Source organism: Mchenga conophoros, linkage group LG12, assembly GCF_057382185.1.
Source record: "Mchenga conophoros isolate Kocher_MC1m ecotype Shallow Benthic linkage group LG12, M_conophoros_male_GT1.1, whole genome shotgun sequence".
In the NCBI taxonomy this organism is placed as follows: Eukaryota; Metazoa; Chordata; class Actinopteri; order Cichliformes; family Cichlidae; genus Mchenga; species Mchenga conophoros.
This window is the reverse complement of record NC_140537.1, coordinates 30,410,490-30,434,660: the sequence shown is the minus strand read 5'-3', so window position 1 is coordinate 30,434,660 and position 24,171 is coordinate 30,410,490. Positions and strand designations below refer to the sequence as shown.

The 24,171-nt window shown below is 41.2% G+C and overlaps 1 protein-coding gene and 1 pseudogene across 5 annotated transcripts in view; one reads left to right on the top strand and one right to left on the bottom strand.

Annotated features, from left to right (window-relative positions):
* LOC146562904 (zinc finger protein 462-like) overlaps positions 1-523 on the bottom strand; it is a 25,560-nt gene extending 25,037 nt beyond the window's left edge. For 2 of the 4 annotated variants that reach the window (XM_085295142.1, XM_085295139.1), the window contains exons 1-2: positions 389-506; positions 1-65 (exon numbers count right to left, since the gene is read on the bottom strand). In XM_085295142.1, coding sequence (XP_085151268.1) covers positions 1-10 — 10 coding nt within the window. In that variant the 5' untranslated portion in view covers positions 11-65; positions 389-506. Of the gene's footprint in view, positions 66-320 lie in introns of all 4 variants that reach the window. The other 2 variants (XM_085295140.1, XM_085295141.1) reach the window with 2 other exon arrangements.
* Positions 1-24,171, top strand: part of LOC146562903 (4-hydroxybenzoate polyprenyltransferase, mitochondrial-like) — a 24,357-nt pseudogene extending 186 nt beyond the window's left edge. The window contains exons 2-9 of the transcript XR_014894691.1: positions 1,611-3,833; positions 4,376-4,612; positions 5,364-5,530; positions 5,711-5,832; positions 6,080-6,165; positions 6,270-6,403; positions 23,730-23,918; positions 24,030-24,171. The product of XR_014894691.1 is annotated as a 4-hydroxybenzoate polyprenyltransferase, mitochondrial-like (transcript). The remainder of the gene's footprint in view (positions 1-1,610; positions 3,834-4,375; positions 4,613-5,363; positions 5,531-5,710; positions 5,833-6,079; positions 6,166-6,269; positions 6,404-23,729; positions 23,919-24,029) is intronic.

The following is a 24,171-nucleotide window of genomic DNA, read 5'->3' as shown; positions in this document are numbered from 1 at the left end:
CGTTTTCCATCTTGCATGCCTCTTTTAACCCACAGCCTTACACATTAAGTGACACACCTAGACAACTGAAAAAACAGATTATTATTTTTCTCAAGGCACAGAAGCAGCACAACATAATCCGACACTACTTCGTTATCCGTTATTAAGTTATACACACAAGTGAATACTTAAAGAGAGCGAGAGAGCGAGATTGTACGCTTTGCTAATATTATCTTTAAATATGGCAGCACAAAGAACTCAACACCTCTATTTAACTTTCAGTGTAGCATATTCAACAGGAAGGAGACGTAAAACGAGTCAACCGAATAAACAGATCCTACCTATTTTAACAAAATGCCGAGATGTGCAACTCGCTAAAGTGCGCGATGCACGCAAGGTTTTTACTCACGCATGCACACAAAAACAGGACAAGGCTTAGGAGGCACCGTTTTGAACCGCTGCTGGAGGTCGCATGAACACGGAGCACGTTTCCGCCATTTTTCAAGCGTGTGTGACTCTCCCTGGCCTGTGCTTCCCCCACCGCAACAAAACATCTTCACTTCCGTAGAATTCACCAACCCTTCAAAATAAAACTACCTGAAAACTATCTCCGCTGTGTAAGTAATTAAAATATCAGTTATAATGTTATTTACCAGCAGTTACACGAGATTCGATATAACGACAGGATATTTTGGTTTAATACGAACTAGGATTTCTTAATTGTACTTTTTTTAAATTTTATCAATTTGATAAAAAAAAATATGTGTTTGTTAATATTCACGAAAACGTATGGAGTTTTTTGTTGTTGTTTTTTTTACTTCCACGCTTAGTTCATTGTGAAATCTGGGGAAACAGTAACCGGAAGTACGTAGATTTCATACCTTAACGCCAAGCCCCCCTTTTAAAAGTCTTTTCTGTTTTTGTGATGGTGTTGTTTTCTGTTTTTATGGCCGGCGATATAGGTATTATAATGTCCAATGAAAGGTATTAACAAATCCTCCATACTGTAAGTGTTATATAGCACCGCATATTTAAATAAATGGGCGCTATTGTTATTAAAAACTTATAACAGAAATCCTTTTTTCAGGCTCGGTTTCTATCGCAGGCAGTTGGCCACGTGCTTGCAGTGACGATGCTTGCTGAGCTGCACAGGTCACAAAGATAGCAAGAAAAGCTTTGTTTTACCAATATCACCTTGGTATCCCAGAGAAATTTTATACTGATGTTGCAGACTTTTGCAGAGGGTCTGGCTTTTACAACAAGATGAAAGCTAAAACATTCTAGGGAAAATTAAAGGATCTAGATTTGTGTCACATATCACATCTTCACAGCAGTTTTTGCTCAATATGTTTCAAATTCACTCTTTATATGTTCATGATGCGCAAATCCTTTCGAGGCAGATATCCTGCTTTAAGCAGGAGGCCGTTTGTGTAAAAAAGGAACGACCATCTCTCAAACGAGAAGGGGCTTAAGAGTTTATCTTTCACGATCTTATAATGCAGTGAATGCAGCCATTCCTCATCTCACAATGAATAGTACTCATACTAAAAAGTACAAAATGAAAGCATGTTTTTCATTATCAACTGCACCACTTAACCAGCCACACTGCTCTGTTTCTATTCTCATTGTAGTCTTTGGGGCGATCGTGGCTCAAGAGTTGGGAGTTCGCCTTGTAATCGGAAGGTTGCCGACATACATCGCCGCTTTACGTCAACTCCGAAGCCCTTTGGAACAGGGCCCTGTGCAGCACTGTTCAGCAAGAGCAGTGAGGTTTCAGTTGTAATGCTGCTTACATTTGTCACATGTTTTTTGCATATGCAATAATGTTGCATATTCCACAGCCCTACCCTGTCTTGACAAGTAAATTTAAGAATCTGTTTAGGACTTATTTAGCTTATTACTCACTTTGAATTTTTTTTTTTATTGAAACTAAGCTTCTGGCTTATTGGTGTTATTTTAGTCATTATGCAGCCGTATTGTTTGTAAAGTTGGTGAAGCCTGCAGTCGGCTGAAACTGAAGAAGTCACATAGATAAGTGATAAAATGTTTCTACTAAACGCTGGGTCCAGATGAACAGAAATAAATTTCTAGGATCCGATCAGTTACTACTCCATGGTTGTTTTGTATGTTAACAAGAACAAAATAAGTGAAGTAGACTTACAGGGCTTGTTCAAAGAGGTTTTCAAACATATGGTTTTAACCAAAAAAGCATGGGTGCTTTTCCTTAAAAAGTGCAAAAAAAGAAAGAAACAGGCAATTGTTAAGAACGCCTTAGGTGAAGCAGTGTTAGATAAACTAACAAAACACTGCTATTAAAAAAACTATTGGCATATAAAAGCTTCCATTAAGCTGAATATTATTTATATTATTGCATACATATGGTTGACAGAAAGTGACCTCTGTAGCTATTTCCCATTGAGGATTGCAAAAGAAACCACAAAAACGAATAAAACCAACTTACTGATTGTTTGTACATGTGCAGAGGAGGCAAAGTGGATATACTGGATAAAGAATGCTGAATATGGAGCTGCCATAATAAAAAATAAAAACTAGTTAGTGTGAGACCTGGTTTTTATTTAACCAGTAAGGAAATTGTGATGCACACTCCACACCAGTTGGAGGCGCTGGTCCTCCAACTTGTCTGTCAGCCTCAAAGAAGAGACGACCAATGACGACCCAGCAGGGAAGTATTGATGTGGTTGTCATCTGTCCAGTGTTTGGTCTTTTTAAAATCGGTATATTCTCTATTGTAACCTTCATTGTAAGCTTGCTTTGGCGTTATATCACACTAGAGTTAGCAAGTGTGTTGGTAGCATTCAGAGCATATTTCTCCTGTTTTGGCTTCCTGTTAAATCCAGAATTGAATTCAAAATCCTGCTCCTCACATACAAGGTCTTAAATAATCAGGCCCCATCTTATCTTAATGACCTTGTAGTACCATATCACCCTATTAGAGCACTTCGCTCTCGCTCTGCAGGCCTACTTGTTGTTCCTAGAGTATTTAAAAGTAGAATGGGAGGGAGAGCCTTCAGTTTTCAGGCCCCTCTTCTGTGGAACCAGCTTCCAGTTTGGATTCAGGAAACAGACACTATCTCTACTTTTAAGATTAGGCTTAAAACTTTCCTTTTTGCTAAAGCATATAGTTAGGGCTGGATCAGGTTACCCTGAATCCTCCCTTAGTTATGCTGCAATAGACGTAGGCTGCCGGGGGATTCCCACGATGCATTGAGTTTTTCCTTTCCAGTCACCTTTCTCACTCACTATGTATTAACAGACCTCTCTGCATTGAATCATATCTGTTATTAACCTCTGTCTCTCTTCCACAGCATGTCTTTTATCCTGTCTTCCTTCTCTCACCCCAACCGGTCGCAGCAGATGGCCGCCCCTCCCTGAGCCTGGTTCTGCCGGAGGTTTCTTCCTGTTAAAAGGGAGTTTTTCCTTCCCACTGTTGCCAAAGTGCTTGCTCATAGGGGGTCATATGATTGTTGGGTTTTTCTCTGTATCTATGAAGCGCCTTGAGGCGACTTATGTTGTGATTTGGCGCTATATAAATAAAATTGAATTGAATTGAATTATATTTTCAGTGATAGCTTAGCCTTGTTACTGTAACACCAGCTTGTCTCATGTAGGTGTGTGCAGTGTCTTACCTAAACAGCTAAAACAGTCAGGTTGTTTCAGCCAAAAGTTTCACACATCTCTGTTTCTGTTGTACCAAATGTATTTGTTTAACCTTCGTTTGCATGTGTCTTTCTGCTTCTGTGTGTGCAGAGACACCATGTTCACAGCCAAGCTAGCTTTGAGCACTCTGAAAAGGATCCACCATGGAGCTTGTTATCGATGTCAATTGTTAGATTATAATATTATTTTATGCCATGTTATACCCCTAACTAAAGATTGTGAATTATTATGTAGTTTTAGTTTTCATTATTCTCCTGAATTAGAAGAAGCTGATAACTATTGCATTCGTTAAACTGATTTGCATTACATTAGACTGCTGATTTATTGTGGATGAATGATATTGTTTTATGATGTTATAAGAAATACTGTTTGCAGAAAGTCATCGCCTTATTTGTCTGATTAGAAGAGAACAGAATATACTGGAGTTTTCTGCCCCAACTCAGCAGGAGCAGATAAACGGGGAGCCAAGGTCGTAGCTTAGGCGCCGTGTGAGAGAAAAGCATGTGAATGTTTAGGCTTTTATGATAAGGTGGGAGAACCAGAGGCTATAAGAGTTTGAGCAATGCTCCACCATTTTGAGATCTGAGGCTGTCTGCATCAGTGTCCATCTCCCACGTGTGTGATCATTAAAATCATCGTTTGACTTGACCCGGCCGGACCAGTGTTGTTATTGTGGTTTTTCTCTTGTCTCCATCCCCAATATTTTGAACCATAACACTTTCTACCTGCTTCACCCAGAAGGAAGGGATACAGGCTGGAGATGGGCCCCCCTCAGACTCCCGTGTGTGGAAGAGAAAGCCTAAGAACCAATCTGCAATCTGGTCATCAATAAGACTTCTTGAAACACAGCAAAACGGGAGAAGACGGTTCAGTTTATCAGCTGCTACTATAGTAAATTCAGCACCAGTACACGTCCAACCGTACCTCCGGCTGATGAGGCTGGACAAACCTATAGGTTTGTACTTATATGAACATCACATTGTTGGGTTGTCGTGTCTTCATTCGCTCACCCCAACCAGTCGCGACAGATAGCCGTCCCTCCCTGTTAAAAGGGAGTTTTTCCTTCCTACTGTGACAAAGCAAGCTCATGTACTCAGGTTTAACTTCAGCAGGTCATTATGACCATGTCTACACATTCATTTTCTGCTATGCAATGATTTTTATCTGTGTCAGTTTAAAAGAAAAATATTGATATCTAGAATATTGCAGAATTTTGACTTTATTCCAAACATGCACTCTTTAAGCCCAGAACGATTTTTAGCAGCATTTTCACCATGTTAACAAAACAGAACAAAACAAGAAGCTATATAACATTAATACAGTCTTCAGAAAACAAATGGCTAAAATAAGCACATCATCTTTGACCTTGTAGAGCTATTAACTGGCACTAACAGGGAAGCATCTTTGTAAGCATGTAGCCCTAACTCATGATGTAGATAATAATTGTTAAAATTGTTCTTTGAAAGAATCCTACCAAACTGTAAAACTCTTATGTAATTACTGTGTAAGACAATGAGTCTAAAATATCTTGCCCCTGCATTTTTTCAGTGTCACTGCACAGATGCATCTAAAACCAAACCACATTTAAAATGCCACCAGATTAATGTAGCTATTGGCTGCACATTCATCTCTTTGTGGGCTTTGTTTCTGTTCTTATCTTACTTCCTTGTTTAATTCCCTTGAAATTCATTGCCTTTTAATCGTAGGGACATGGCTGCTGTACCTCCCCTGTACATGGAGCATTGCTCTGGCTGCTAACCCTGGATGCTTCCCAGATCTGGGCATGCTCACACTGTTTGGTACAGGTGCTCTTCTCATGAGAGGGGCCGGCTGCACCATCAATGACATGTGGGACAAAGACTTCGACAAAAAAGTAAATGAGATTTTCTTACAGCTGACTCCAAACAAAGAACAGGACATGTTTTTGCAATAAAGTAAATTAAACTTCCATTTCTAAGCAGACGTTAGACTTACCTGTGTCACTGTCACTCCCCTGCTCAAAGTGTTTATTTTTCAGCTCTGATAAATTGAAAGTGTTCGTGTTTTTGCGCAGGTGTCCCGCACAGCCTCTCGACCAATCGCATCAGGAGAGATTTCTCGAATGCAGGCGCTGGTCTTCCTGGGAGGGCAGCTCTCGCTTGCACTTGGGGTTCTTTTGTGTCTCAACTATTACAGGTACTCAGAATCAATTTTATGTATGAACGTTAATGACATTTTATTAAGAAAATATAAATAGAAGAATAGGAACAGGTATATAGGTTAGATTAAATCCTCCGAGTCATGAGAAAAAAAAATCAGTGCAACAGTTGAACTGGATCACAATATTACTACAGTGTGTTAATTTTCATAGTGTAACTAAAAGTGATTATTTATCCAGTTATTTTGCAGTCTTTCCCTCACATTGTTCAAAATGCTCTCACAGTATAGCTCTGGGTGCTGCTTCTTTATCTCTTGTTATCACCTACCCACTGATGAAGAGGTTCACTTACTGGCCACAGTTTGTGTTGGGTATGTGCTGTGTAAAGTTATCTTGTAGTGTTCTTTGTCTAGAGTTAATATTTTACAGATTACCAGAACTATAGCTGTTCTCTTGTTCTCTTCTCTCACTTTAGGACTCACTTTCAACTGGGGCGCTCTGCTCGGCTGGTCCGCTATTAAAGGCTCTTGTGATTGGTCCGTGTGTCTCCCGCTATACTTCTCAGGAGTGATGTGGACGCTGGTATATGACACAATATACGCACATCAGGTAAAGTAGTGGGCCTGAGAGATCGCACCACTTCGTTCCTATTAAACACAATTCTTTCCTTAAACCAAAGGCTGAGTGCAGTAAATGTAAAAGAACGCTCTCATACACCAACACTACCCTGAACCAATGATACCTGGCAACATGCTTTTTTTAATGCCAAATTCTGACACTGCCATTTAAGTGTTGCAGCAGAAATCATGACCAAGGTCATCAGCACCAGACCAGGAAAGCAGTTTTTCCAGTCACCTGTTGTCCAATTTAGCTTGCAAATGATAGCTTCAATTTCCTGACAGGAGCCCCCAATGTGCTTTTCTGCTGCTGTAGCCCATCGTGTTGTGCGTTGAGAGATGCTTTTTAGCAGATGTTCTTCTGAGTGGTTATTTGAGTTAACCTTGCCTTCCTATCAGCTTCCTTTCTGTCCATTCTCCTCTAACCTCAGACATCAATAAGGGATTTTTGCCCAGGTGAACTGGTATACATAATAAAGTGACTGTTGAGAACCTGTAAATTTAAGAAGAAAGGAACCGAGAAACTGAAACTAATTTAAAAACAGTTTAAACTGTGAGTACATGGTAGCTGTTCCTTTATATTTAAGAAATGCAGTTTAAGGGATTGCAGTTTACTGTGTTTACTGATGTTTTTCTTTGAGGTGAACATGAGATTAATGTGTCCTATGTTCGTTCGATCAATCAATCAATCAATCAATCAATCAATCAATCAATCAATCAATCAATCAATCAATCAATCAATCAATCAATCAATCAATCAATCAATCAATCAATCAATCATTATTTATAAAGCACTTTTCATACAAAAAATGTAGCACAAAGTGCTTTACATAGTTAAAAGCAGCCCACCCCACCCTCCAACTCACTCCCCACACTCTCATTAACATAAATGATGTGAATACACACATATCCCCCCCCCCACACACACACACACACACACACGCGCACACTTAAAGAGTAAAAATTGGGCTGGGTTCACATGAGCCAAGTGAGGAAACACTATAACAGGGAGCCGTCTGCACCGAGAGCCGGTCACAGACCGCAGCCTCCAGGCTGGGCACACAGCAGGAGGGAGGCAAAGGAGCCCCCCAGCCAGGCTGAGAGGACCCCCAGCGACCCAGCAGCCACGGTCGATCACAGCCCCGGTGCAGAGAGCCCCCTCCGAGGAAACACTGGAGATATGCCACAATAGGCTATATACAGGGTAAAATGATAAAATAAATAAGAAGGGGATACAATATAAATATAAATAGAGTAAGAAGATTAAAAAATGGATAAGAATAAAATCAATAAATATTAGGTAAAGCCTAAATTAATAATAAAATAGCAGGATAGAATAAATAAGCATAAAATAAATAAACGCTAAGTAAAAGCTAAATTAAAAAGGTGGGTCTTGAGCCTGTTCTTAAAAACATGTACGTTCTCTGCGGCCCTGAGCTCCTCCGGCAGGCTGTTCCACAGACGAGGACCATACCACTGAAAAGCTGCCTCTCCGTGAGTATGTGTCCTGACTTTAGGGACAATCAAAAGGCCAGTACCAGAGGACCTCAGGGTCCGCGAGGGTTCATATGGTAAAAGCAGATCTGAGAGATAAGAAGGCCCAAGACCATTAAGACATTTAAAAACCAATAAAAGAACTTTAAAATCTATCCTGAAACACACGGGGAGCCAATGCAGCGATTCTAAAACCGGTGTAATGTGGGTCCGCCCTCTGGTCTTCGTCAGCACACGAGCTGCCGAGTTTTGCAAAAGTTGTAAAGTTGAAATATTCTTCTTAGGAAGACCAGAGAGCAGGGCATTACAGTAATCAATGCGACTGGTAATAAAAGCATGCATCAGCATCTCTGTGTTGGCCCGAGAGAGAATTGGGCGGACTCTGGCTATATTTTTTAGATGATAAAATCCAATTTTGGTTACATGTTTAATATGTGGGATAAAACCAAGCTCAGAGTCAAAAATAACACCCAGGTTTTTCACTTGTAGCGAAGGACATAGTGAAAATGCCTCTAATTTAGACAAGAGTTTCTCTCTCTGAGCCTCAGGACCGACAATTAAAACTTCAGTCTTGTCCTGGTTAAGCTGTAAAAAGTTTTCTGCCATCCAAGATCTTATATCTAAAATACAGTTAAAAAGGGCATCCATTGGTCTGGTGTCATCAGGAGACACGGAGATGTACAGCTGCGTGTCATCAGCGTAACTGTGAAAGTTCACTCCATGCCTCCTGATGACACTGCCGAGAGGGAGCATATACAAATTAAAAAGTACAGGGCCTAAAACCGACCCTTGAGGCACACCACATGTCATTTTATGGATCTTAGAGGAGCATGTATCCATACTCACCATAAAAGTTCTGTCAGAGAGATAGGAAGTGAACCAGTTGTGTACAGCACCAGAGAGGCCTACCATGTGTTTCAGTCTGTTTAAAAGAATAGCGTGGTCTACTGTATCAAAGGCTGCGCTTAGATCCAGTAGCACCAGGACTGAGAGCTTTTGGGCGTTGTTAAGGTTCAAAATATTGGGGATGGAGACAAGAGAAAAAACCACAATAACAACACTGGTCCGGCCGGGTTGAGTCAAACGATGATTTAATGATCACACACGTGGGAGATGGACACTGATGCAGACAGCCTCAAAATCTCAAAATGGTGGAGCATTGCTCAAACTTTTATAACCTCTGGTGCCTCCACCTTATCATAAAAAGCCTAAACATTCACATGCTCTCTCTCACACAGCGCCTAAGCTACGACCTTGGCTCCCTGTTTATCTGCTCCTGCTGAAATGGGGCAGAAAACTCCAGCACACTCTGTTCTCTTCTACTCAGACAAATTAGACAATAACCTTCTGCGAACAGTATTTCTTATAACTCAGCAATATAATGCATCATAAAACAATATCATTCATTCACAACAAGTCAGCAATTTAATGTAATGCAAATCAGTTTAACTAATGCAATAGTTATCAGCTTCTTCTAATTCAGGAGAATAATGCAAACTAAAACTACATAATAATTCACAATCTTTAATTAGGGGTATAACATGGCATAAAATAATATCATAATTTTACAATTCCCCCTGATGAGGTCATTAGAATAATGACCTCACAAACACCCCGTAGCCCAGTGTGGCCGGGTTCATCTCTTCTCACTCCTGAGGTCCTTTGTCCCCCTGAGGGGCAAACCATATGTAAGATGACCTCTGTGTTTGCGCAAGTCAGGTGCAAGACAAACTATTACTACAAGGATAGCAGGTCCAGATGACACTCCCCTGTTCTCCCACAGCTTTATTTGGTGTTCCCTTATACCATTCAGACGTAGACTAGAACCTCTGTCCGAAGAGCTCTTAACCTTTATTTTATTGCTGCAGCTACCAGTGTCGTCCAGTTGGGTGATCCTCTGCTCTTAATTCTTCAACCTTAGGGGTTAGACAACCCTTCAGTCGTAACACAGATCAGGGGATTATTCTGCTCCGATTTCAAACAACGATCTGTGTATTCTCCAGAAAAAGGAACAGGAAGGTGTCCCCTTTTTGCCCAAAAGCCTCTCGAACTTCGTTGGTCTGGTGTTCCCGGATTTCCGCCAACCCCTTCATGGTTATTGCTGTGTTTATGGGATCCATCCTTTTGTGGTGACTAGCTGGAGCCCAAACGCCATGACCCTTGGACCCAGTTGATGTCTCGGCAGTCACTGTGTCTGACTCTGCTACGGAGGATCCTCGCATCTCTGTGACCTCGTCTGGTGTCTGTTCCTTTCTCTGTAAGAGACAGAAAACCAAAACACCTCTCTTCCTAACCCTAATAATCTAATGTTATTATCTACTGACCTTCTAGTGATTCAGAATTGGTCTAAAACATTCAGAATGTCCCAGGGACTTATTCTAATCATATCTTATGTGTGTGTAAGCATGTTTGCATTTAGCCCTCCGCACTCAAGGCATTTCTTACACTTTATCAGTCCGGACAGTCACGCCGAACGAAGCTTCTGACCTTCAAAAGGCCGAGTGCCAACTCGTTATAAGCACATTTGCAAGGTGTGTCTGAAAATTATTGAAACCCCTCTTTTTAACAAAAGACAAAAAATTAACAAATCTTCTAAACGCTATTCAGTTCATTTCAATGAGTAATGATTAAACATGAAAATGATAGTTTATGCTTTTTCACTGATTCTCTAAAAGGTCCGTCTTCTCGGACCGCTATTAGCTTAAGCTTTACCATTCCTAAATTATTAAAGACACAAATGAAGTTATAAAATGTTCAAATAATCCTGGTTGGATGTTAAAGCTCAACCTTCCCCCCCTTTTTTGACACATTCCAATGTGTCAAATCAACGGAGCTAGAACATTCAAAAAAAAAGTTAGGCAGCTACAAAGTTTCCCAGACTCTTAAGGTGATCCGCGTGTAACGTTCTGACTCAGGTATTTAATATTTTAACAAATCTCGTTTAATTAACTGCCACTATTTAAACTAACCTTAAAGACATACTTTAAGAAAAGATCACAAAGAATAACATGATATCAGTGTTTTGTAAGCGCGTGCGGCCTTCTATGCTCGAAGCCTTTCCCCTCAATAGATCAGTCAGACATTCGCGCTGACTGTAGCTTTTAACCCTTATTAACTTGAGCACAACTCTACAATGAGCAACAAGTTGCAATATGTATAAAAATGATCATGGTTACACCTGCAATGAAAAATTATATCATTATCCTAACACCTGTAAATGGAAGATTCATCAGAAGTTATAACAATCACAGGAACACAGATGTTAGTATAAGGTCAAAAGCTTCAATAAATGATCATCGATGCAATGCTTGTTGCATGATTCTCATACAATAATAATGCTGACATTGAAAATAACAGTATAACACCCCCTTTTGTCCCGTTTCACTTGACACCTAAACGTTTATAAATGCCTCTTTAATTCTTGATTTTATTTCCCCCTTTTCTCCCCTTACTGACCACAGCAGGGGGATCTTAGTTTTGAATCAGCCATGAATCCAGCTCACCTGATTCATCAGTGAGCTCCACCATCACTGGCGTCTGACAGGGTGGCGCTGCATACTCTTCCTTTAATATCACTATTTTCAACCTGTTAATTAGAGTGTTTAAACCTGAAGTCGACTACGTCCACAACAAGTCAATACAGCTGTAAATGTGGCCAATTATCAATCTATTACCAATCAATAACAACAGATAACTTCTATTTTATGCATGCTTTTAATCAACCACTCACCCAGAGGATCTCCAATCCCAGGAAATGCCTTCTCCTCCTTTAATGAGTCTGTCCTCCTTCCATGCCCTGGTAACTGGTCCATCCAGAGCCATATGATCTCAAATATACATACGACAAGCCAAACCACACCTTGGTCACACCAACCCCCTTTCCACCCCCAAGATGTCCAATGCCATCCTAGTATGGACTGTCAAAAGTGGCTTTAACGCTGACTGTTCTGACAATCCATTTTATAACGTTCCTGGTCAGATTTGCCAATCTCTGCACCAGAGTTTTAAACGTTTCGCCATTTTCATTAGATTTTATCTTTTATTTAGTTTCGACTCCAGATTTTCAATTTTTTGCCAGTTGTAATTAGTTTTTACCAATTCTTTGCTAGTTTAGTCTAGTTTTTATTTTCTGAAAATCCTTAGTTTCAATTTAGTTTTATTTGTGTTTTGCAAAAGTTAAGTGTAACAAAATCTCAGTTCCATCATATCAGTCATGCTCTTCTAATTATCCTTGGGTGTTGAGACTAATAACTATTAACTCTTGCCGCACCGAGTGGTCCTAATTTTGGTTCAAGTGAATTGATAACCTTTTTGAAGGCGATTGTTTCACACCTTTATTTAGATGTCCCAGTCCTGTTATCTCGGGATACATCACGCTGCCTTATCTGGGGTTAGCTATTTTCTTGGGATGCGAGTTAAGTGGGGGAGCTCTTCAAGGAGGGGGAGCGTGCTCCCCCTGATGAGGTCTTCTAGGTAAGCTAGGTTAACCTTCTTGTGTGAGCTTTTCAAGTGCACTTTTAAGGTTTGTGGGATTTTTTTGTTTTATAAATGTCCCTCAAGACCCCCTGATGACCCAGTAATTCATTTTTGCGCACTGTAGTACACATTTAGTTTTTTGCTTGTAGCTCTCATACTCTACTTGCCACTCCTCTAAGTCCTGATGTTTCTTAGAGAGGACAACAGTACCTTTAAAATTATGTCACATGTGTGGGGGTGTGGCCTTGCCAATTGTTTTTCCCACCTTTTCAAAATGGCTGGCGTGCCCACAAGCACATTTCATGGAAGAGAGAAAGGTAAGCTTGATATTTACATTTAAAATGTTTTGTTAAACTCAGATTTTTATTTTATTCAAAAAATAAACATCTGGTAAATAATTTCAGGGGTCTTTAAGAATTAGGCTCATTTACTTTCACAGGGAACATGACTAATTTATTAATGTGTGCTCTACACATTGGGACTTTATATTTATATTTATTTCACTTTTTCCTAATACCCAACTTTTGACAAAGGCGGAGAGAATTCTTAACACAATTATTAAGGGAGATTCAAACATAGATTTTTCAAAATATGAGAGGGTCAGGACCCACTAAAAGCCACACAAAGATTATCGAGATGCAGTGGCAGATGTAATAGAGAAAGACACAGGGCCACCTGAAATCTGTCGTCCTATCTGGTGCAAAACCAACATGTAGTAGAATCTGGAATTTTGATTTTGAGTTAAAAATAAAATATGGGTAAAATGCAGAAATCTTTTCCAGTAAAGTAAAAAAAAATAAGTGTCGCAATTATAGTTGAATCCATAACACCTAATTGTTTCTACGAGATCACGTCGTTGCTAAGAGTTATCAGTGATCTCAATGTGTGAAAAGAACTCACAGTATCTGGGGTTTAAGCTCCTCTTGGCTGAGAAACCTGGGACAAACATGTGAACAAGACCTGAATAATACCAGTAATGAAGACTTCTCTCCAAAGATCAATAAAAGGAAGCCCCAATCTGATGAGAGTCTAGCAAAATATGGTTCACTCCACTTGCCTGAAATGGTTAGCAGTCCAAGGCATTTCAGTTGTAGAATGATTGGGTACAACAATGAAACAGATGTGAGATGAGGGAAGTGCCAAATGTTCCTTTGTGTCTCCAAATAAAATGAGTACTTCCTCAGATATCCTAAATAAATTGACTTTTGTGAAATAGACAGTTCAGTGCCATCACTTATTCCTAAACCAATAGTTTACAGCTAGTGAAGTGTCAGTGACTTCTGGGTTGGTCCCTGATCTTCATCTTATGAGATTGTTATTTTAATAACACTTGATTCATTTAAAAGAAAAAAGAAAAAAACGAAAATATTTTCTCCCTGTTTTTTCTTATTCTCTGGGTCTCAGGAGGACATTATGTCCCTCTCCACTACAAGACTCTTGTTATGTCTACAAAACAGTCATATTAAAATCATCCTCAATTCTATTCTGGCGCTGTCTCCCGACTTTTCCTGACCTGATTCTGCGCGTGGACGGAGCAGCAACACAGACGACTCGACTAACGTACTACCTTAATTTCACTACAGCAGGGCACGCACACATCAATGCAACCAAACACATTTTGCTATAAATCCAGTTAATTTTAGTTAGTTTTGTGAACATTCAGTACAGTTTTAGTTAGTATTTCTTTTTTTTTTGATTTTATTACCGTTAACGCAAATTTTTCCACTTCTACTTTTCGTTATTTCATTTGTTGTCTTTAATAATAATAATCTCCTCTGCACCCTTGAATAAACACCATTAACATGATCAACCCTTTGCTGCTTGTTATTTCACCATGTTATTGAATCAAATACTTCATGCTTATGTGGTTTACGACATTATATGTATCTAAAGCTCCACTTTGTGTCTAAATGTTTGAAGAATTTTTGAGGGTCAAATTTTGAGAATTTGACCATAGTGAAAGTTATGGCATTATCACCCCCTTTGGGGATTACCTGTTTCCAGTTTTGATGATATTCCTCCCCGTTCTTTATTTTTGCAAGTACCCCTCTTCGGTGGCGAGAAACTGTTGGTGTGATCAAGCGGGTGCTGTAAAAACAAAAGCTCAGGACAGAACAGTCACCAGTCATGTACTTCATTCAAAATTAACAAATATCAAGCTTCATATTGATCCTCTGAGTGTAATGGTACATTTTAATTTGCACTTCTAAAAACAATATTTTCTTTATTTTACTCTTGTTCTTGTGCAGCACCACCCCTCAGCACATGCCCCTGTTATTTTATCTTACTTTTAAATTGTTGACTACTTCAAGAGAGCGCCCAAAAGACGGGGACCAGTGTTTATCATTACATATCTCCATTTTGAGTGTGGCTGTCTATCATTCCCCTCTTATTCATAGACCTCGGTGGAGGGTTTTTTGTTTGTTTGTTTTTTTTTTCTAAAATTAATTGACTCTCTATAGTGACCCACTATGGTTAATAATAACATGCTCAGTCATGAGTGGGATCAAACCTTTTCTTCACTTTAGCATTTAATATTCCCAACAATATAATGTAATACCTTAATTAAAACACAGCTACTAAAACACAATTTCCTTAATGCAAACATCAGTAGCTCAAAATTAGCAACCAAAGGGTTCAGTCTGCAGTTCACACTGCTGTGAAGCTACAGCTCTTTAGTCTCTGTCATTCTTCTGTTCTTGCAGACAAAACAAAGCAAAACAAAACATCCACCCTTCTTTTACAGGCTGGGTGAATTGTCTGTGGACATTCAATAATCCTAAAGTCAGCACCGTTTTTGTCTCAGTATCAAGTCAGTTAAACTTTTAGTCATCAGTCCATGACTTTTAGTCGTCAGTCATATGCATACATCCACACACATTCATACCAAAAGTTGCTGATAATGGAGTCTCACGCGCAGCCTATTCGAGGCTCCATCACCAGCAAGATGACGTCATCATTTTAAAGGAAACAGCTCCTTGTTTGTTTTTCCTTCTTTGGACTGGATTGACTCGCTGCAATCCTTTTAGGCTTCAGGATCAGTGTCCCATATAAGTCAATTTTCTCCCAAGCTCATTATAATCATGGAGAAAAAATACTTTGCGACTGTTTTCAATAAGAATATTTTATAGCGCTTTAAAGTTCAATCTCTCAGGCCTGGATTAAAGAGCTGATTTGTTAAATCAGGAACTCACAAAATACCAAAATATCACCACCGGTGGATCACACCTCTCAGATGTTCTTATCTCAGTGCACTGTAACAAAAGCAAAAACAAACGTAAACAATAAAACACTCATATAATAACAGATACTGGGGCCCATTGCAAACATGTCCAAAGTTCAAACCATCTTTCTCTCTTTTAGAGAAAGAGAACAATCCAAACCTCACTGATAGAATCAACCTAGTGTCAAACAAAACCCAAAGATCAACCAAAACTCCTTTTTGCACCAACAAAACATGTTGGATTTACTTGACTCAATAGTGGACACTAGTTACACACCAACTCTTTACCTTGGCAAAAACGTAAACAACTAAGTTGAATCAACACAACCTTTTCATAATCTCTTCGAAATAAAACTCACACCATTCATTCATCATTTTCGCTCTGTACCACTGCTCCTTGTTAGACTGTGTGAAGCACAGTAAACAATTCAGTGGAGGCTTTGAGCCATAAACAGACATCACGCACAGACATTGTTTTCATTATCAAAGTGCTTCAGACCATGTCCTCTAAATCTACACAAATGCCCTCTGCGTAGCATGAAATACATTTAAGCAATAAATAATCAGTCAGTTCTTGCTGTTGTAACCAACTCCGTATTTGGATGTTTGTGTGCAGCATTTGTTAGTAAAGCATTCTTCATTGCATCAGCGTGTGTGTGTGTGGATCACTTCTCAGTTCATTGACTCAACATTTTAATTTGTGTGTGTGTGTGTGTCATTTCTCCCTCAATCAACGAGTGCATATGTTCATATGTATGTTTCTTTTCACTCTGAGTCGGTGCATGTAGACGTGTGTGTTTGTGTGGGTGTTTGTGTTCATCACTTTCCTGTTGTAGTGTTCTGGGTAAACCACGGCCTGAAGCGTGCCCTGGGTCCTGCCCTCCTCCTTTTCAGTCTGTTTGCATCCATTGGTGCTGCTGCTCAGAGTTCTGTCCATACTGGTTCTGGCCCCAATTGAGGCAGTCCTTTTCTCCAGTGTCCAGCATCTTCTCCTTATTTCGCTCCTCCTTAACTTGACCCTTTTGCTTCGGTCTTCCTTCAGGGTTTTGATACGCAGCTCAATTGTCTGGATGTCCGTTTGTTGCTTGCAGAAGTGCGACTGCTGTCCGTTTGTTTGCAGGTGGAACGGCTGACATCCAGAAGGTGTATAGGAGAGTCTGCAGCTTCCACCTCCCCAGTGGAAGACCTCAATCTTTGTTCTGTTAGTTTTACACAGGCCTCAAGGCTCTCTGGGATCCCTTCTTGCACTCTCAAGCCCACGGCTGAGGTCGTAGTCGTGGTCCCATTCCACGGGAATGGAGTCCATGGTTGTTTGGGTGTCTCGGCCCGAGCGTTCAGTCCAGAGCTGGGCAGCCCAGGACGCTGAGCGATCGGAGGACGGCAGAGGCGACAGGAAGCCATCCCCCTAACGTTCGCTCCATAGCAGACCGGACAAATCACACTGCTCATCTAGCTCCAGGACGCTCTGGCCTGATTTCAAGTCCGGTGTCTTGGACTCCAAGCCTGATGGGTTCGATTTTCAGCTAGCTCCTCCTGGGCCATGCTCAGTTTCTGCTCTGATGCCTCGAGGTCTTATTGAGGGCAGAAACCTCAGAGTCTTTTCCGTAGAAATCAGATTTAAGTCCATTGATGTTTTCCTTGCTTTGCTCCACGGCCTTTTGCGGCTCTGCTGTTCGGCTCTTCTCAGAGGTCAGCTCCTGGCCGAGCCCCGACACCTGTGCCTTCAGCTTATTTTCTCCTGGTGCTTTGTCCATTCTGAGGTGACCTCAGTTACTCCTCCTGTCCCTGGCACGCCCTTTTTTGCTGCCCGATGGTCATTGTTGGTCCGTCACTGTCCTGCACAGTTTTAATGCAGAGTGGTTAAGGTCAGCATGGTTTTGCTCGGCCTCACTTTTCATCTGGGCTTGATGGGCGTCTCGTCACAGCTCTGTCAGCTGAAGCTGTCTTTTTCCATATGGCAAGAATGTAAAGAGTGTGTGAGAGGGGTGTGTCCAATCAGGCACAATGCTGGTGGCTTTGCGAGTGCCTCGTTTTCCAAATCCAGATGTTTCTTTGTCACGTACACAGCAACAGAGAGAACAGTCTGTTGTTGGGATGGCTGAGGTCTTTCACGATCTTCCTGGTCTTGGTCCAGCACCGCCTGCTGTAGATTGAGTGCAGGTCAGGGTGCTCGGAGCGGATGGTGCGCTCAGCTGATTGCACAACCCTCTGTAGTGCTTGTCTGTCCGGCATGGTGCTGTTCCCGAACCAGACAGTGATATAGCTGCTCAGGATGCTCTCAATAGTTCCTTTATATAAGGTGGTCAGAATCGGTGGTGGGAGCCGGGCCTTTCTCAATCTTCTCAGAAAGAAAAGACGCTGACAGAAATCTCCCCGTGTAGTGAAACGGGCCTTGGATTACCGCTCTCCGTCTCTGCTGCATGAGATCATTTTCCTGCAGCACTGTTGACATTTTCAAGTTGTTGTTGCGGGTTCAGCTGCTTTAGCATTTAGTCAGGGTCACATCAAAGATGGTAGAGGAGAGAGCAAAGATGGTAGAGGGGAGAGCAGGAGTCCAGGGTCAGCCTCGGCTTTTCCGGGCCGACAAAGCAGCCTGTAATCAAGCATAAAGAGAAAAAACAAAACAAAACAAAAACAAAAACAAACGAACAGGAAAATCATGTTGTATTGGCTGTGTTACTCAGAGAGGGGAAAAACAACGGGACCAGGCCCTGTGTCAGCCTTCTCTCCCCCCTTTTTTTTTTTTTTTTTTTTTTTTTCTCACCATATAATCCTCTCATAACTCACCAAGCTGACAGGACAACACAGGTACATGTTAAAATTCTTAAGATCATGTTTAAAGCACAAAAATGGAATTTTCTTTCATTCAGTAATCACTTGTATTAATCAATCAGAAGAAAACATGTCACAGTTTGACTTTTATTAACCACTAAATTTGTCGTGTTATCACTGGTTGTGATTTTTTTTTTTTTTTTTTTTTGAAGTTAAGTTGTTGTCCTGCAACCCAGAGGGTTTATTTGTTAGTAGTGGATAAACTTTATTGTGTAACGGCGGGTGTATGTTAAGTTTCACTGCTTTAAACTTGCTGGAAAATCTTCACGTGTTCATGGGTGTAAGCTGTTTCTTCATTGCGTGTATGTGCGTTTGTACATGGGCTAATTTAACGTTTTTTCTCAAACGAGGCATTTCTCTAGCACGTGCCTCTCTCTCACATTTCTCTGCTTGTGTGTGTTTTTGTTTCACCTTCTTGTTGTGATGCTCCAGGCGCCTTCCCAACCTCCACAAGTCTGTTGGCCGCAATTTTATGTGTAAAACTTCTCTTAATTTCTCCTTTAATTCTCTGCTAGCTGCTGTCTTTTCCACAGCTGCTGATTCTTGCTGATTTTGTGTCCATTACTATAATTTTGCTTCGGCCGCCGTGCTTGTGGGGGCAGTTGGTCCAGCCCCATAGCCACCTGTATCAACACACTGAGAGATTTATTTAATATCATTTTCATCACTGTTAAATAGACTAGCAGGCAAGACGCCCACCTTTGCACTGCAGACTACATGCCAGTCTCCCAACACACTCCTCTCTGAGTTTCCGCTTTAAACTCCAACATCATTCACACCCCAGTCATTCAACACCTTATTTGTAGTATCATAATCAGCAAAATCAGCGTTTTACTTACAGGCATGTATCATTGTTTGCAAATCAAAATTATAAAACTCAAAAACACGCTAAACAGGAAGCAAAGTCCTCTGTGCGCGTCACAGCTCATTTGCATGTTCACACACCGTCTAAAAATAGCTCGCAGCGCTGCAGTGCGCTGTCGTCACACACAGGGTCACACAAAGCTCAGACAAAACTCTTCTATTTTATATTACAAAGACGTCTTATATTTACAATCACTGACAGGCCTGACAGATTCAGCACCTAACAAATTTCGACAAATTTAAGTTAACGGGTCCAACCGAAGAAAGCTTCACTTTTTTGTAATCAATTAACCAGTATCTGTTTCCTCCAGAACAGCCTATGGCCTGATTTCTAAAATCCCTAACTCAATTTAACTGTGTCCAAAAAAGCACATCACACCATTTAAACGGTGAGGAGATTCTAACTCCTAGCTTATTTCGGGATGCCCTGTACCCCACAGTTAAAGCCAAACTGAACTACCCCTGTTCGCCGACAGGTCAAGACCGCGCGTCCACGGCCAGGAGGGAGCGTAACCTCCGGGCTATGTGCTTCTTAGCATCTTCCAGTGCCGTCCTATAACAATTTTCACCTAAACAATTTTGACAAATTTTAACATATCAATTAAACAGTATCTGTTACCTCCAGAACAGTTTCTGACCTAATTTGTAAAACTATTAACCAGTCTCTGTTTCCTCCAGAACAGTTTCTGTCCTAATTTCCCTACCAAACTACCTGAGCCTTCAGCTCAATATCCAGGGACTCAAACCCAACATTATATCTGTTACCTCCAGAACAGTTTCATATTTCTTCAACTTCATTAAACATTCTTAAGCAACTTTAACTGCATAACACACGGTGATTCTCATCAAAATCAAAACAGACACTCTACCAGTAATTTCAGTGAGTAGACTTTAATTTAGTCATATCCAATTTGGCACATTTTGGAAATAATTCAACAGGTAGTGCCTTACCTTTAGATAAGCCGGCTTTTGTCCACTCAAATCAGACCACTGGCTCGTGCCTGTCCGTTCGACAACCTCGGACCGTCCAAACTTTTAAATTCCACCCCAATACCACAGGACGAGCCCCCAAGCTGTTAAGGTTCAAAATATTGGGGATGGAGACAACAGAAAAAACCACAATAACAACACTGGTCCGGCCGGGTTGAGTCAAACGATGATTTAATGATCACACACGTGGGAGATGGACACTGATGCAGACAGCCTCAAAATCTCAAAATGGTGGAGCATTGCTCAAACTTTTATAACCTCTGGTGCCTCCACCTTATCATAAAAAGCCTAAACATTCACATGCTCTCTCTCACACAGCGCCTAAGCTACGACCTTGGCTCCCTGTTTATCTGCTCCTGCTGAAATGGGGCAGAAAACTCCAGCACACTCTGTTCTCTTCTACTCAGACAAATTAGACAATAACCTTCTGCGAACAGTATTTCTTATAACTCAGCAATATAATGCATCATAAAACAATATCATTCATTCACAACAAGTCAGCAATTTAATGTAATGCAAATCAGTTTAACTAATGCAATAGTTATCAGCTTCTTCTAATTCAGGAGAATAATGCAAACTAAAACTACATAATAATTCACAATCTTTAATTAGGGGTATAACATGGTATAAAATAATATCATAATTTTACAGCATCCCAGTTACATCTAAGATCATTTAAAACCTTTAGGAGAGCCGTCTCTGTGCTGTGGTTCACCCTAAATCCAGACTGGAATATCTCCAGGATCTTTCTATCATTTAGAAAATCATTAATCTGAGTAAAAACAAGTTTTTCTAAGATTTTACTTAAAAATGGTAAGTTGGATACAGGTCTGTAGTTATTAAAATCATTACAATCCAAATTGCTCTTCTTCAGAAGGGGCCTCACCACCGCCGTTTTAAAGGCAGCAGGGAAGACACCCAACTGAAGAGAGCAATTCATCATGTATAAAAGCTCAGCCTCAAAAAATCCATAAAGTGTTTTAAAGAGTGAAGAAGGGATTGGATCTACAAGACATGTGGTGGGTCTCACTGTGGAGAAAACTTTCTTAAGGTTCTCAGCATTAACCAGGACAAAGCTGTCCAGTGTCTCCTCAGGTACGATCGAGCCCGCAGATGTGTTTACAAACATATCGCGATTAGATAAAATATCAGATCTGATGGCGCTGACTTTTCCCCTGAAGTGGTCTGCAAACTGCTCACAGAGTGAGTCTGTGGGGGTTCTTTGGGAGCTGTTAAAATCAGGGTTAAATAAATGATCTATGGTGGAAAAGAGGACCTTGGGATTATTTTTGTTATTACTGATTATTTTGGCGAAGTATGAATTTCTTGAATTCCTTAATGTATTATTGTACACTTTAAGTTGCTCGCAAAATATTTGATGGTTGATAGTATTTTTATTTTTCCTCCACCTCCTTTCTGCTGCCCTGCAATTTCTTTTGAGTTTTTTGACTTCTTCGTTTCTCCAGGGTGATACGTGTTTTACGTTAATGTTTTTGGTGGTGAGTGGAGCAACGGAGTCAAGGCTTTTTTTCAGTTTGCTGTTGAAATGATTAAAAATCAAATCGCAGGGTGCAGGTAAAATCGCAGGGGGGCATTCGTCTAAAACCCTGGTAAAATTTGCAGCCACTTCAGAGGTTAGATAGCGCCTCCTCACAGTTCGCACCGAGGTCTCCCGCTGAATAAAACCGGTGATGTTAAAAAACACACAGTAGTGGTCAGAGACAGCCAAGTCAACAACAGAGGACACGCTGGTGGACAGCCCATGGGTGATGACCAGGTCCAGAGTGTGTCCTCTGTTGTGAGTCGGCTGTGTGACGTGCTGGGTAAAATCCAAACAGTGAAGAATGTTTAAGAATTCTTTTGATGCAGGGTCAGAAGGATGATCTATGTGCAGGTTAAAATCACCGGTTAAAATTATCATATTATATTTTGAATGTATGTTTGTTAAAAATTCTGAGAATTCCTTGATAAAAGCAGCACTGTCTTTAGGTGGTCTATAAATTGTGACAGATGAAACTGGAGGGCTGCTGAAAACAATAGCGTGGAATTCAAAAGTGGTAAAATGATCAAGTAAAATTTGTTTGGAGGTGAGTGTGTTGTTGGCTAAAGATGCAGTCCCACCACCTCTCTTACCACTTCTAACAGAAAAAGAGAAATTAAAATTTGGTGGGGAGGCCTCAGTGAGAACAAACTGGTGCATCCGAACCCAGCCATGTTTCAGTTAAAAATAAACAGTCAAGTTTATTATCTAAAATTAAATCATTAATAATAAAAGACTTGTTCAACAGAGAGCGGACATTTAAAAGTGCCATACTGATTGAGACTGGTGGATTTTTGACAATAGAGTTGAATGGATGTTGATATTTTTGAAGAGGCCGGAGGTTATTAATGTTTTTGGAGTTACTAGATTTATGATAATTCTGTTGCTCTCTGTTTGTGATTATGACGGGTATTGTGTTGACTGTGGGAGAGAGAGGTCCGAGTCCAGAGTTTTGTGTATTACTGTTAAAAGTGGAACAAATATAGGAGCTGGGACCAGGGGAACATCAGTCAGTGGCAGACAGATCTGCAGGTAATGTCAATTTGGGGTAGTGACAGGGCGATGTGCGGGAGTGCTGTACGCCAAATGCCAAATTGGCGGACAGCAAACGGCGTCCCCAGGCGTTGAGGTGGAGCCCGTCTGCCCCAAAAAGATGCCTCCTCTCCCAGAAGGCATCAAAATTGTTAATAAAACCCACGCCGTGGGAGACACAGGCGGAGGAAAGCCAGGTGTTAAGGCTGAGCAGCCGGCTGAAACGGCCTATCCCTCTGCCACAGGTGGGGGTGGGCCTGGAGATAAAAGCACTCACCTGCAACTGACCAAGGAGGCTGAAGAGTTGGAGGAAGTCCAACTTCAGCAGCTCAGATTGCTGTTTGGGGATGTCATTGGTGCCGATGTGGATGATGAGCCGGTTAACCTGTGGGTGGGATGCCAGAATGTTGGGAATTCTGTCCACTATGTCAACAACAGTGGCTCCCGGGAACGACAGCGTGAGCGCCCCCCTCATCCGCACGTTCCTGACGATGGAATCCCCGAGGACCAGCGTGGAGAGAGGAGGTGCTACCGGGGGCTGCTGGCCATCTGAGACGCCCGCGCCGCGGCACCGGGGGTGTTCAGATGGAGATGCGCCAGCCGGACTGCGTGAGTGACTCCCAGGTAGCCGCGCCGTGGGGCCTCTTCTCCGAGGAAAAGCACAGCTCTCCGCGGTGAGTTTGCACCACAGCGTCGGGTTGCCCACCGCGGCTCCGGGGGCGTAGTGGTGGAGATGGCGCAGACCTCAGCGACACAGCGGGATGGCGAGGGCTAGCGGTCAGAGGAGGAAAGTCCACAGGATCCAGGATGTTAAAGTAGGGACCTTGATTGACTATGGCCTCGTGTTGTTTTGTCTTTCATAAATAGGATAAGGAGGATGACATCAAAGTAGGAGTCAAATCTACTGCACTGAGGTTCCAGGAGTAAACCAAACCCTGGCTGAGTGGCTTCGTTGTGGCCATGATGTCTGGACTGGTATTAGCTGGGGTCAATGCTGAACAGACTCTCCCTTACTATGCTGTACTCACCGGTGTAGCAATGCACCTGACAAACCAGGTGAGGATCATGGTCAACTTTAATACAACATTTAAATGAGAAACATGCACAGATTCATGTGTTTTAAGATTAGGTTTTCCATTGAAGTATATTTATTTTCTTCTCTCGTAGATTTACACATTAGACATCAACAAACCAGAAGACTGCTGGAAAAAGTTTGTTTCAAACAGAAACCTTGGACTGTTGTTGTTTTTAGGTATTGTTGTCGGGAATTTGTGGAAAGAATAAAGACAGACTCTGAAGAAATGAACAA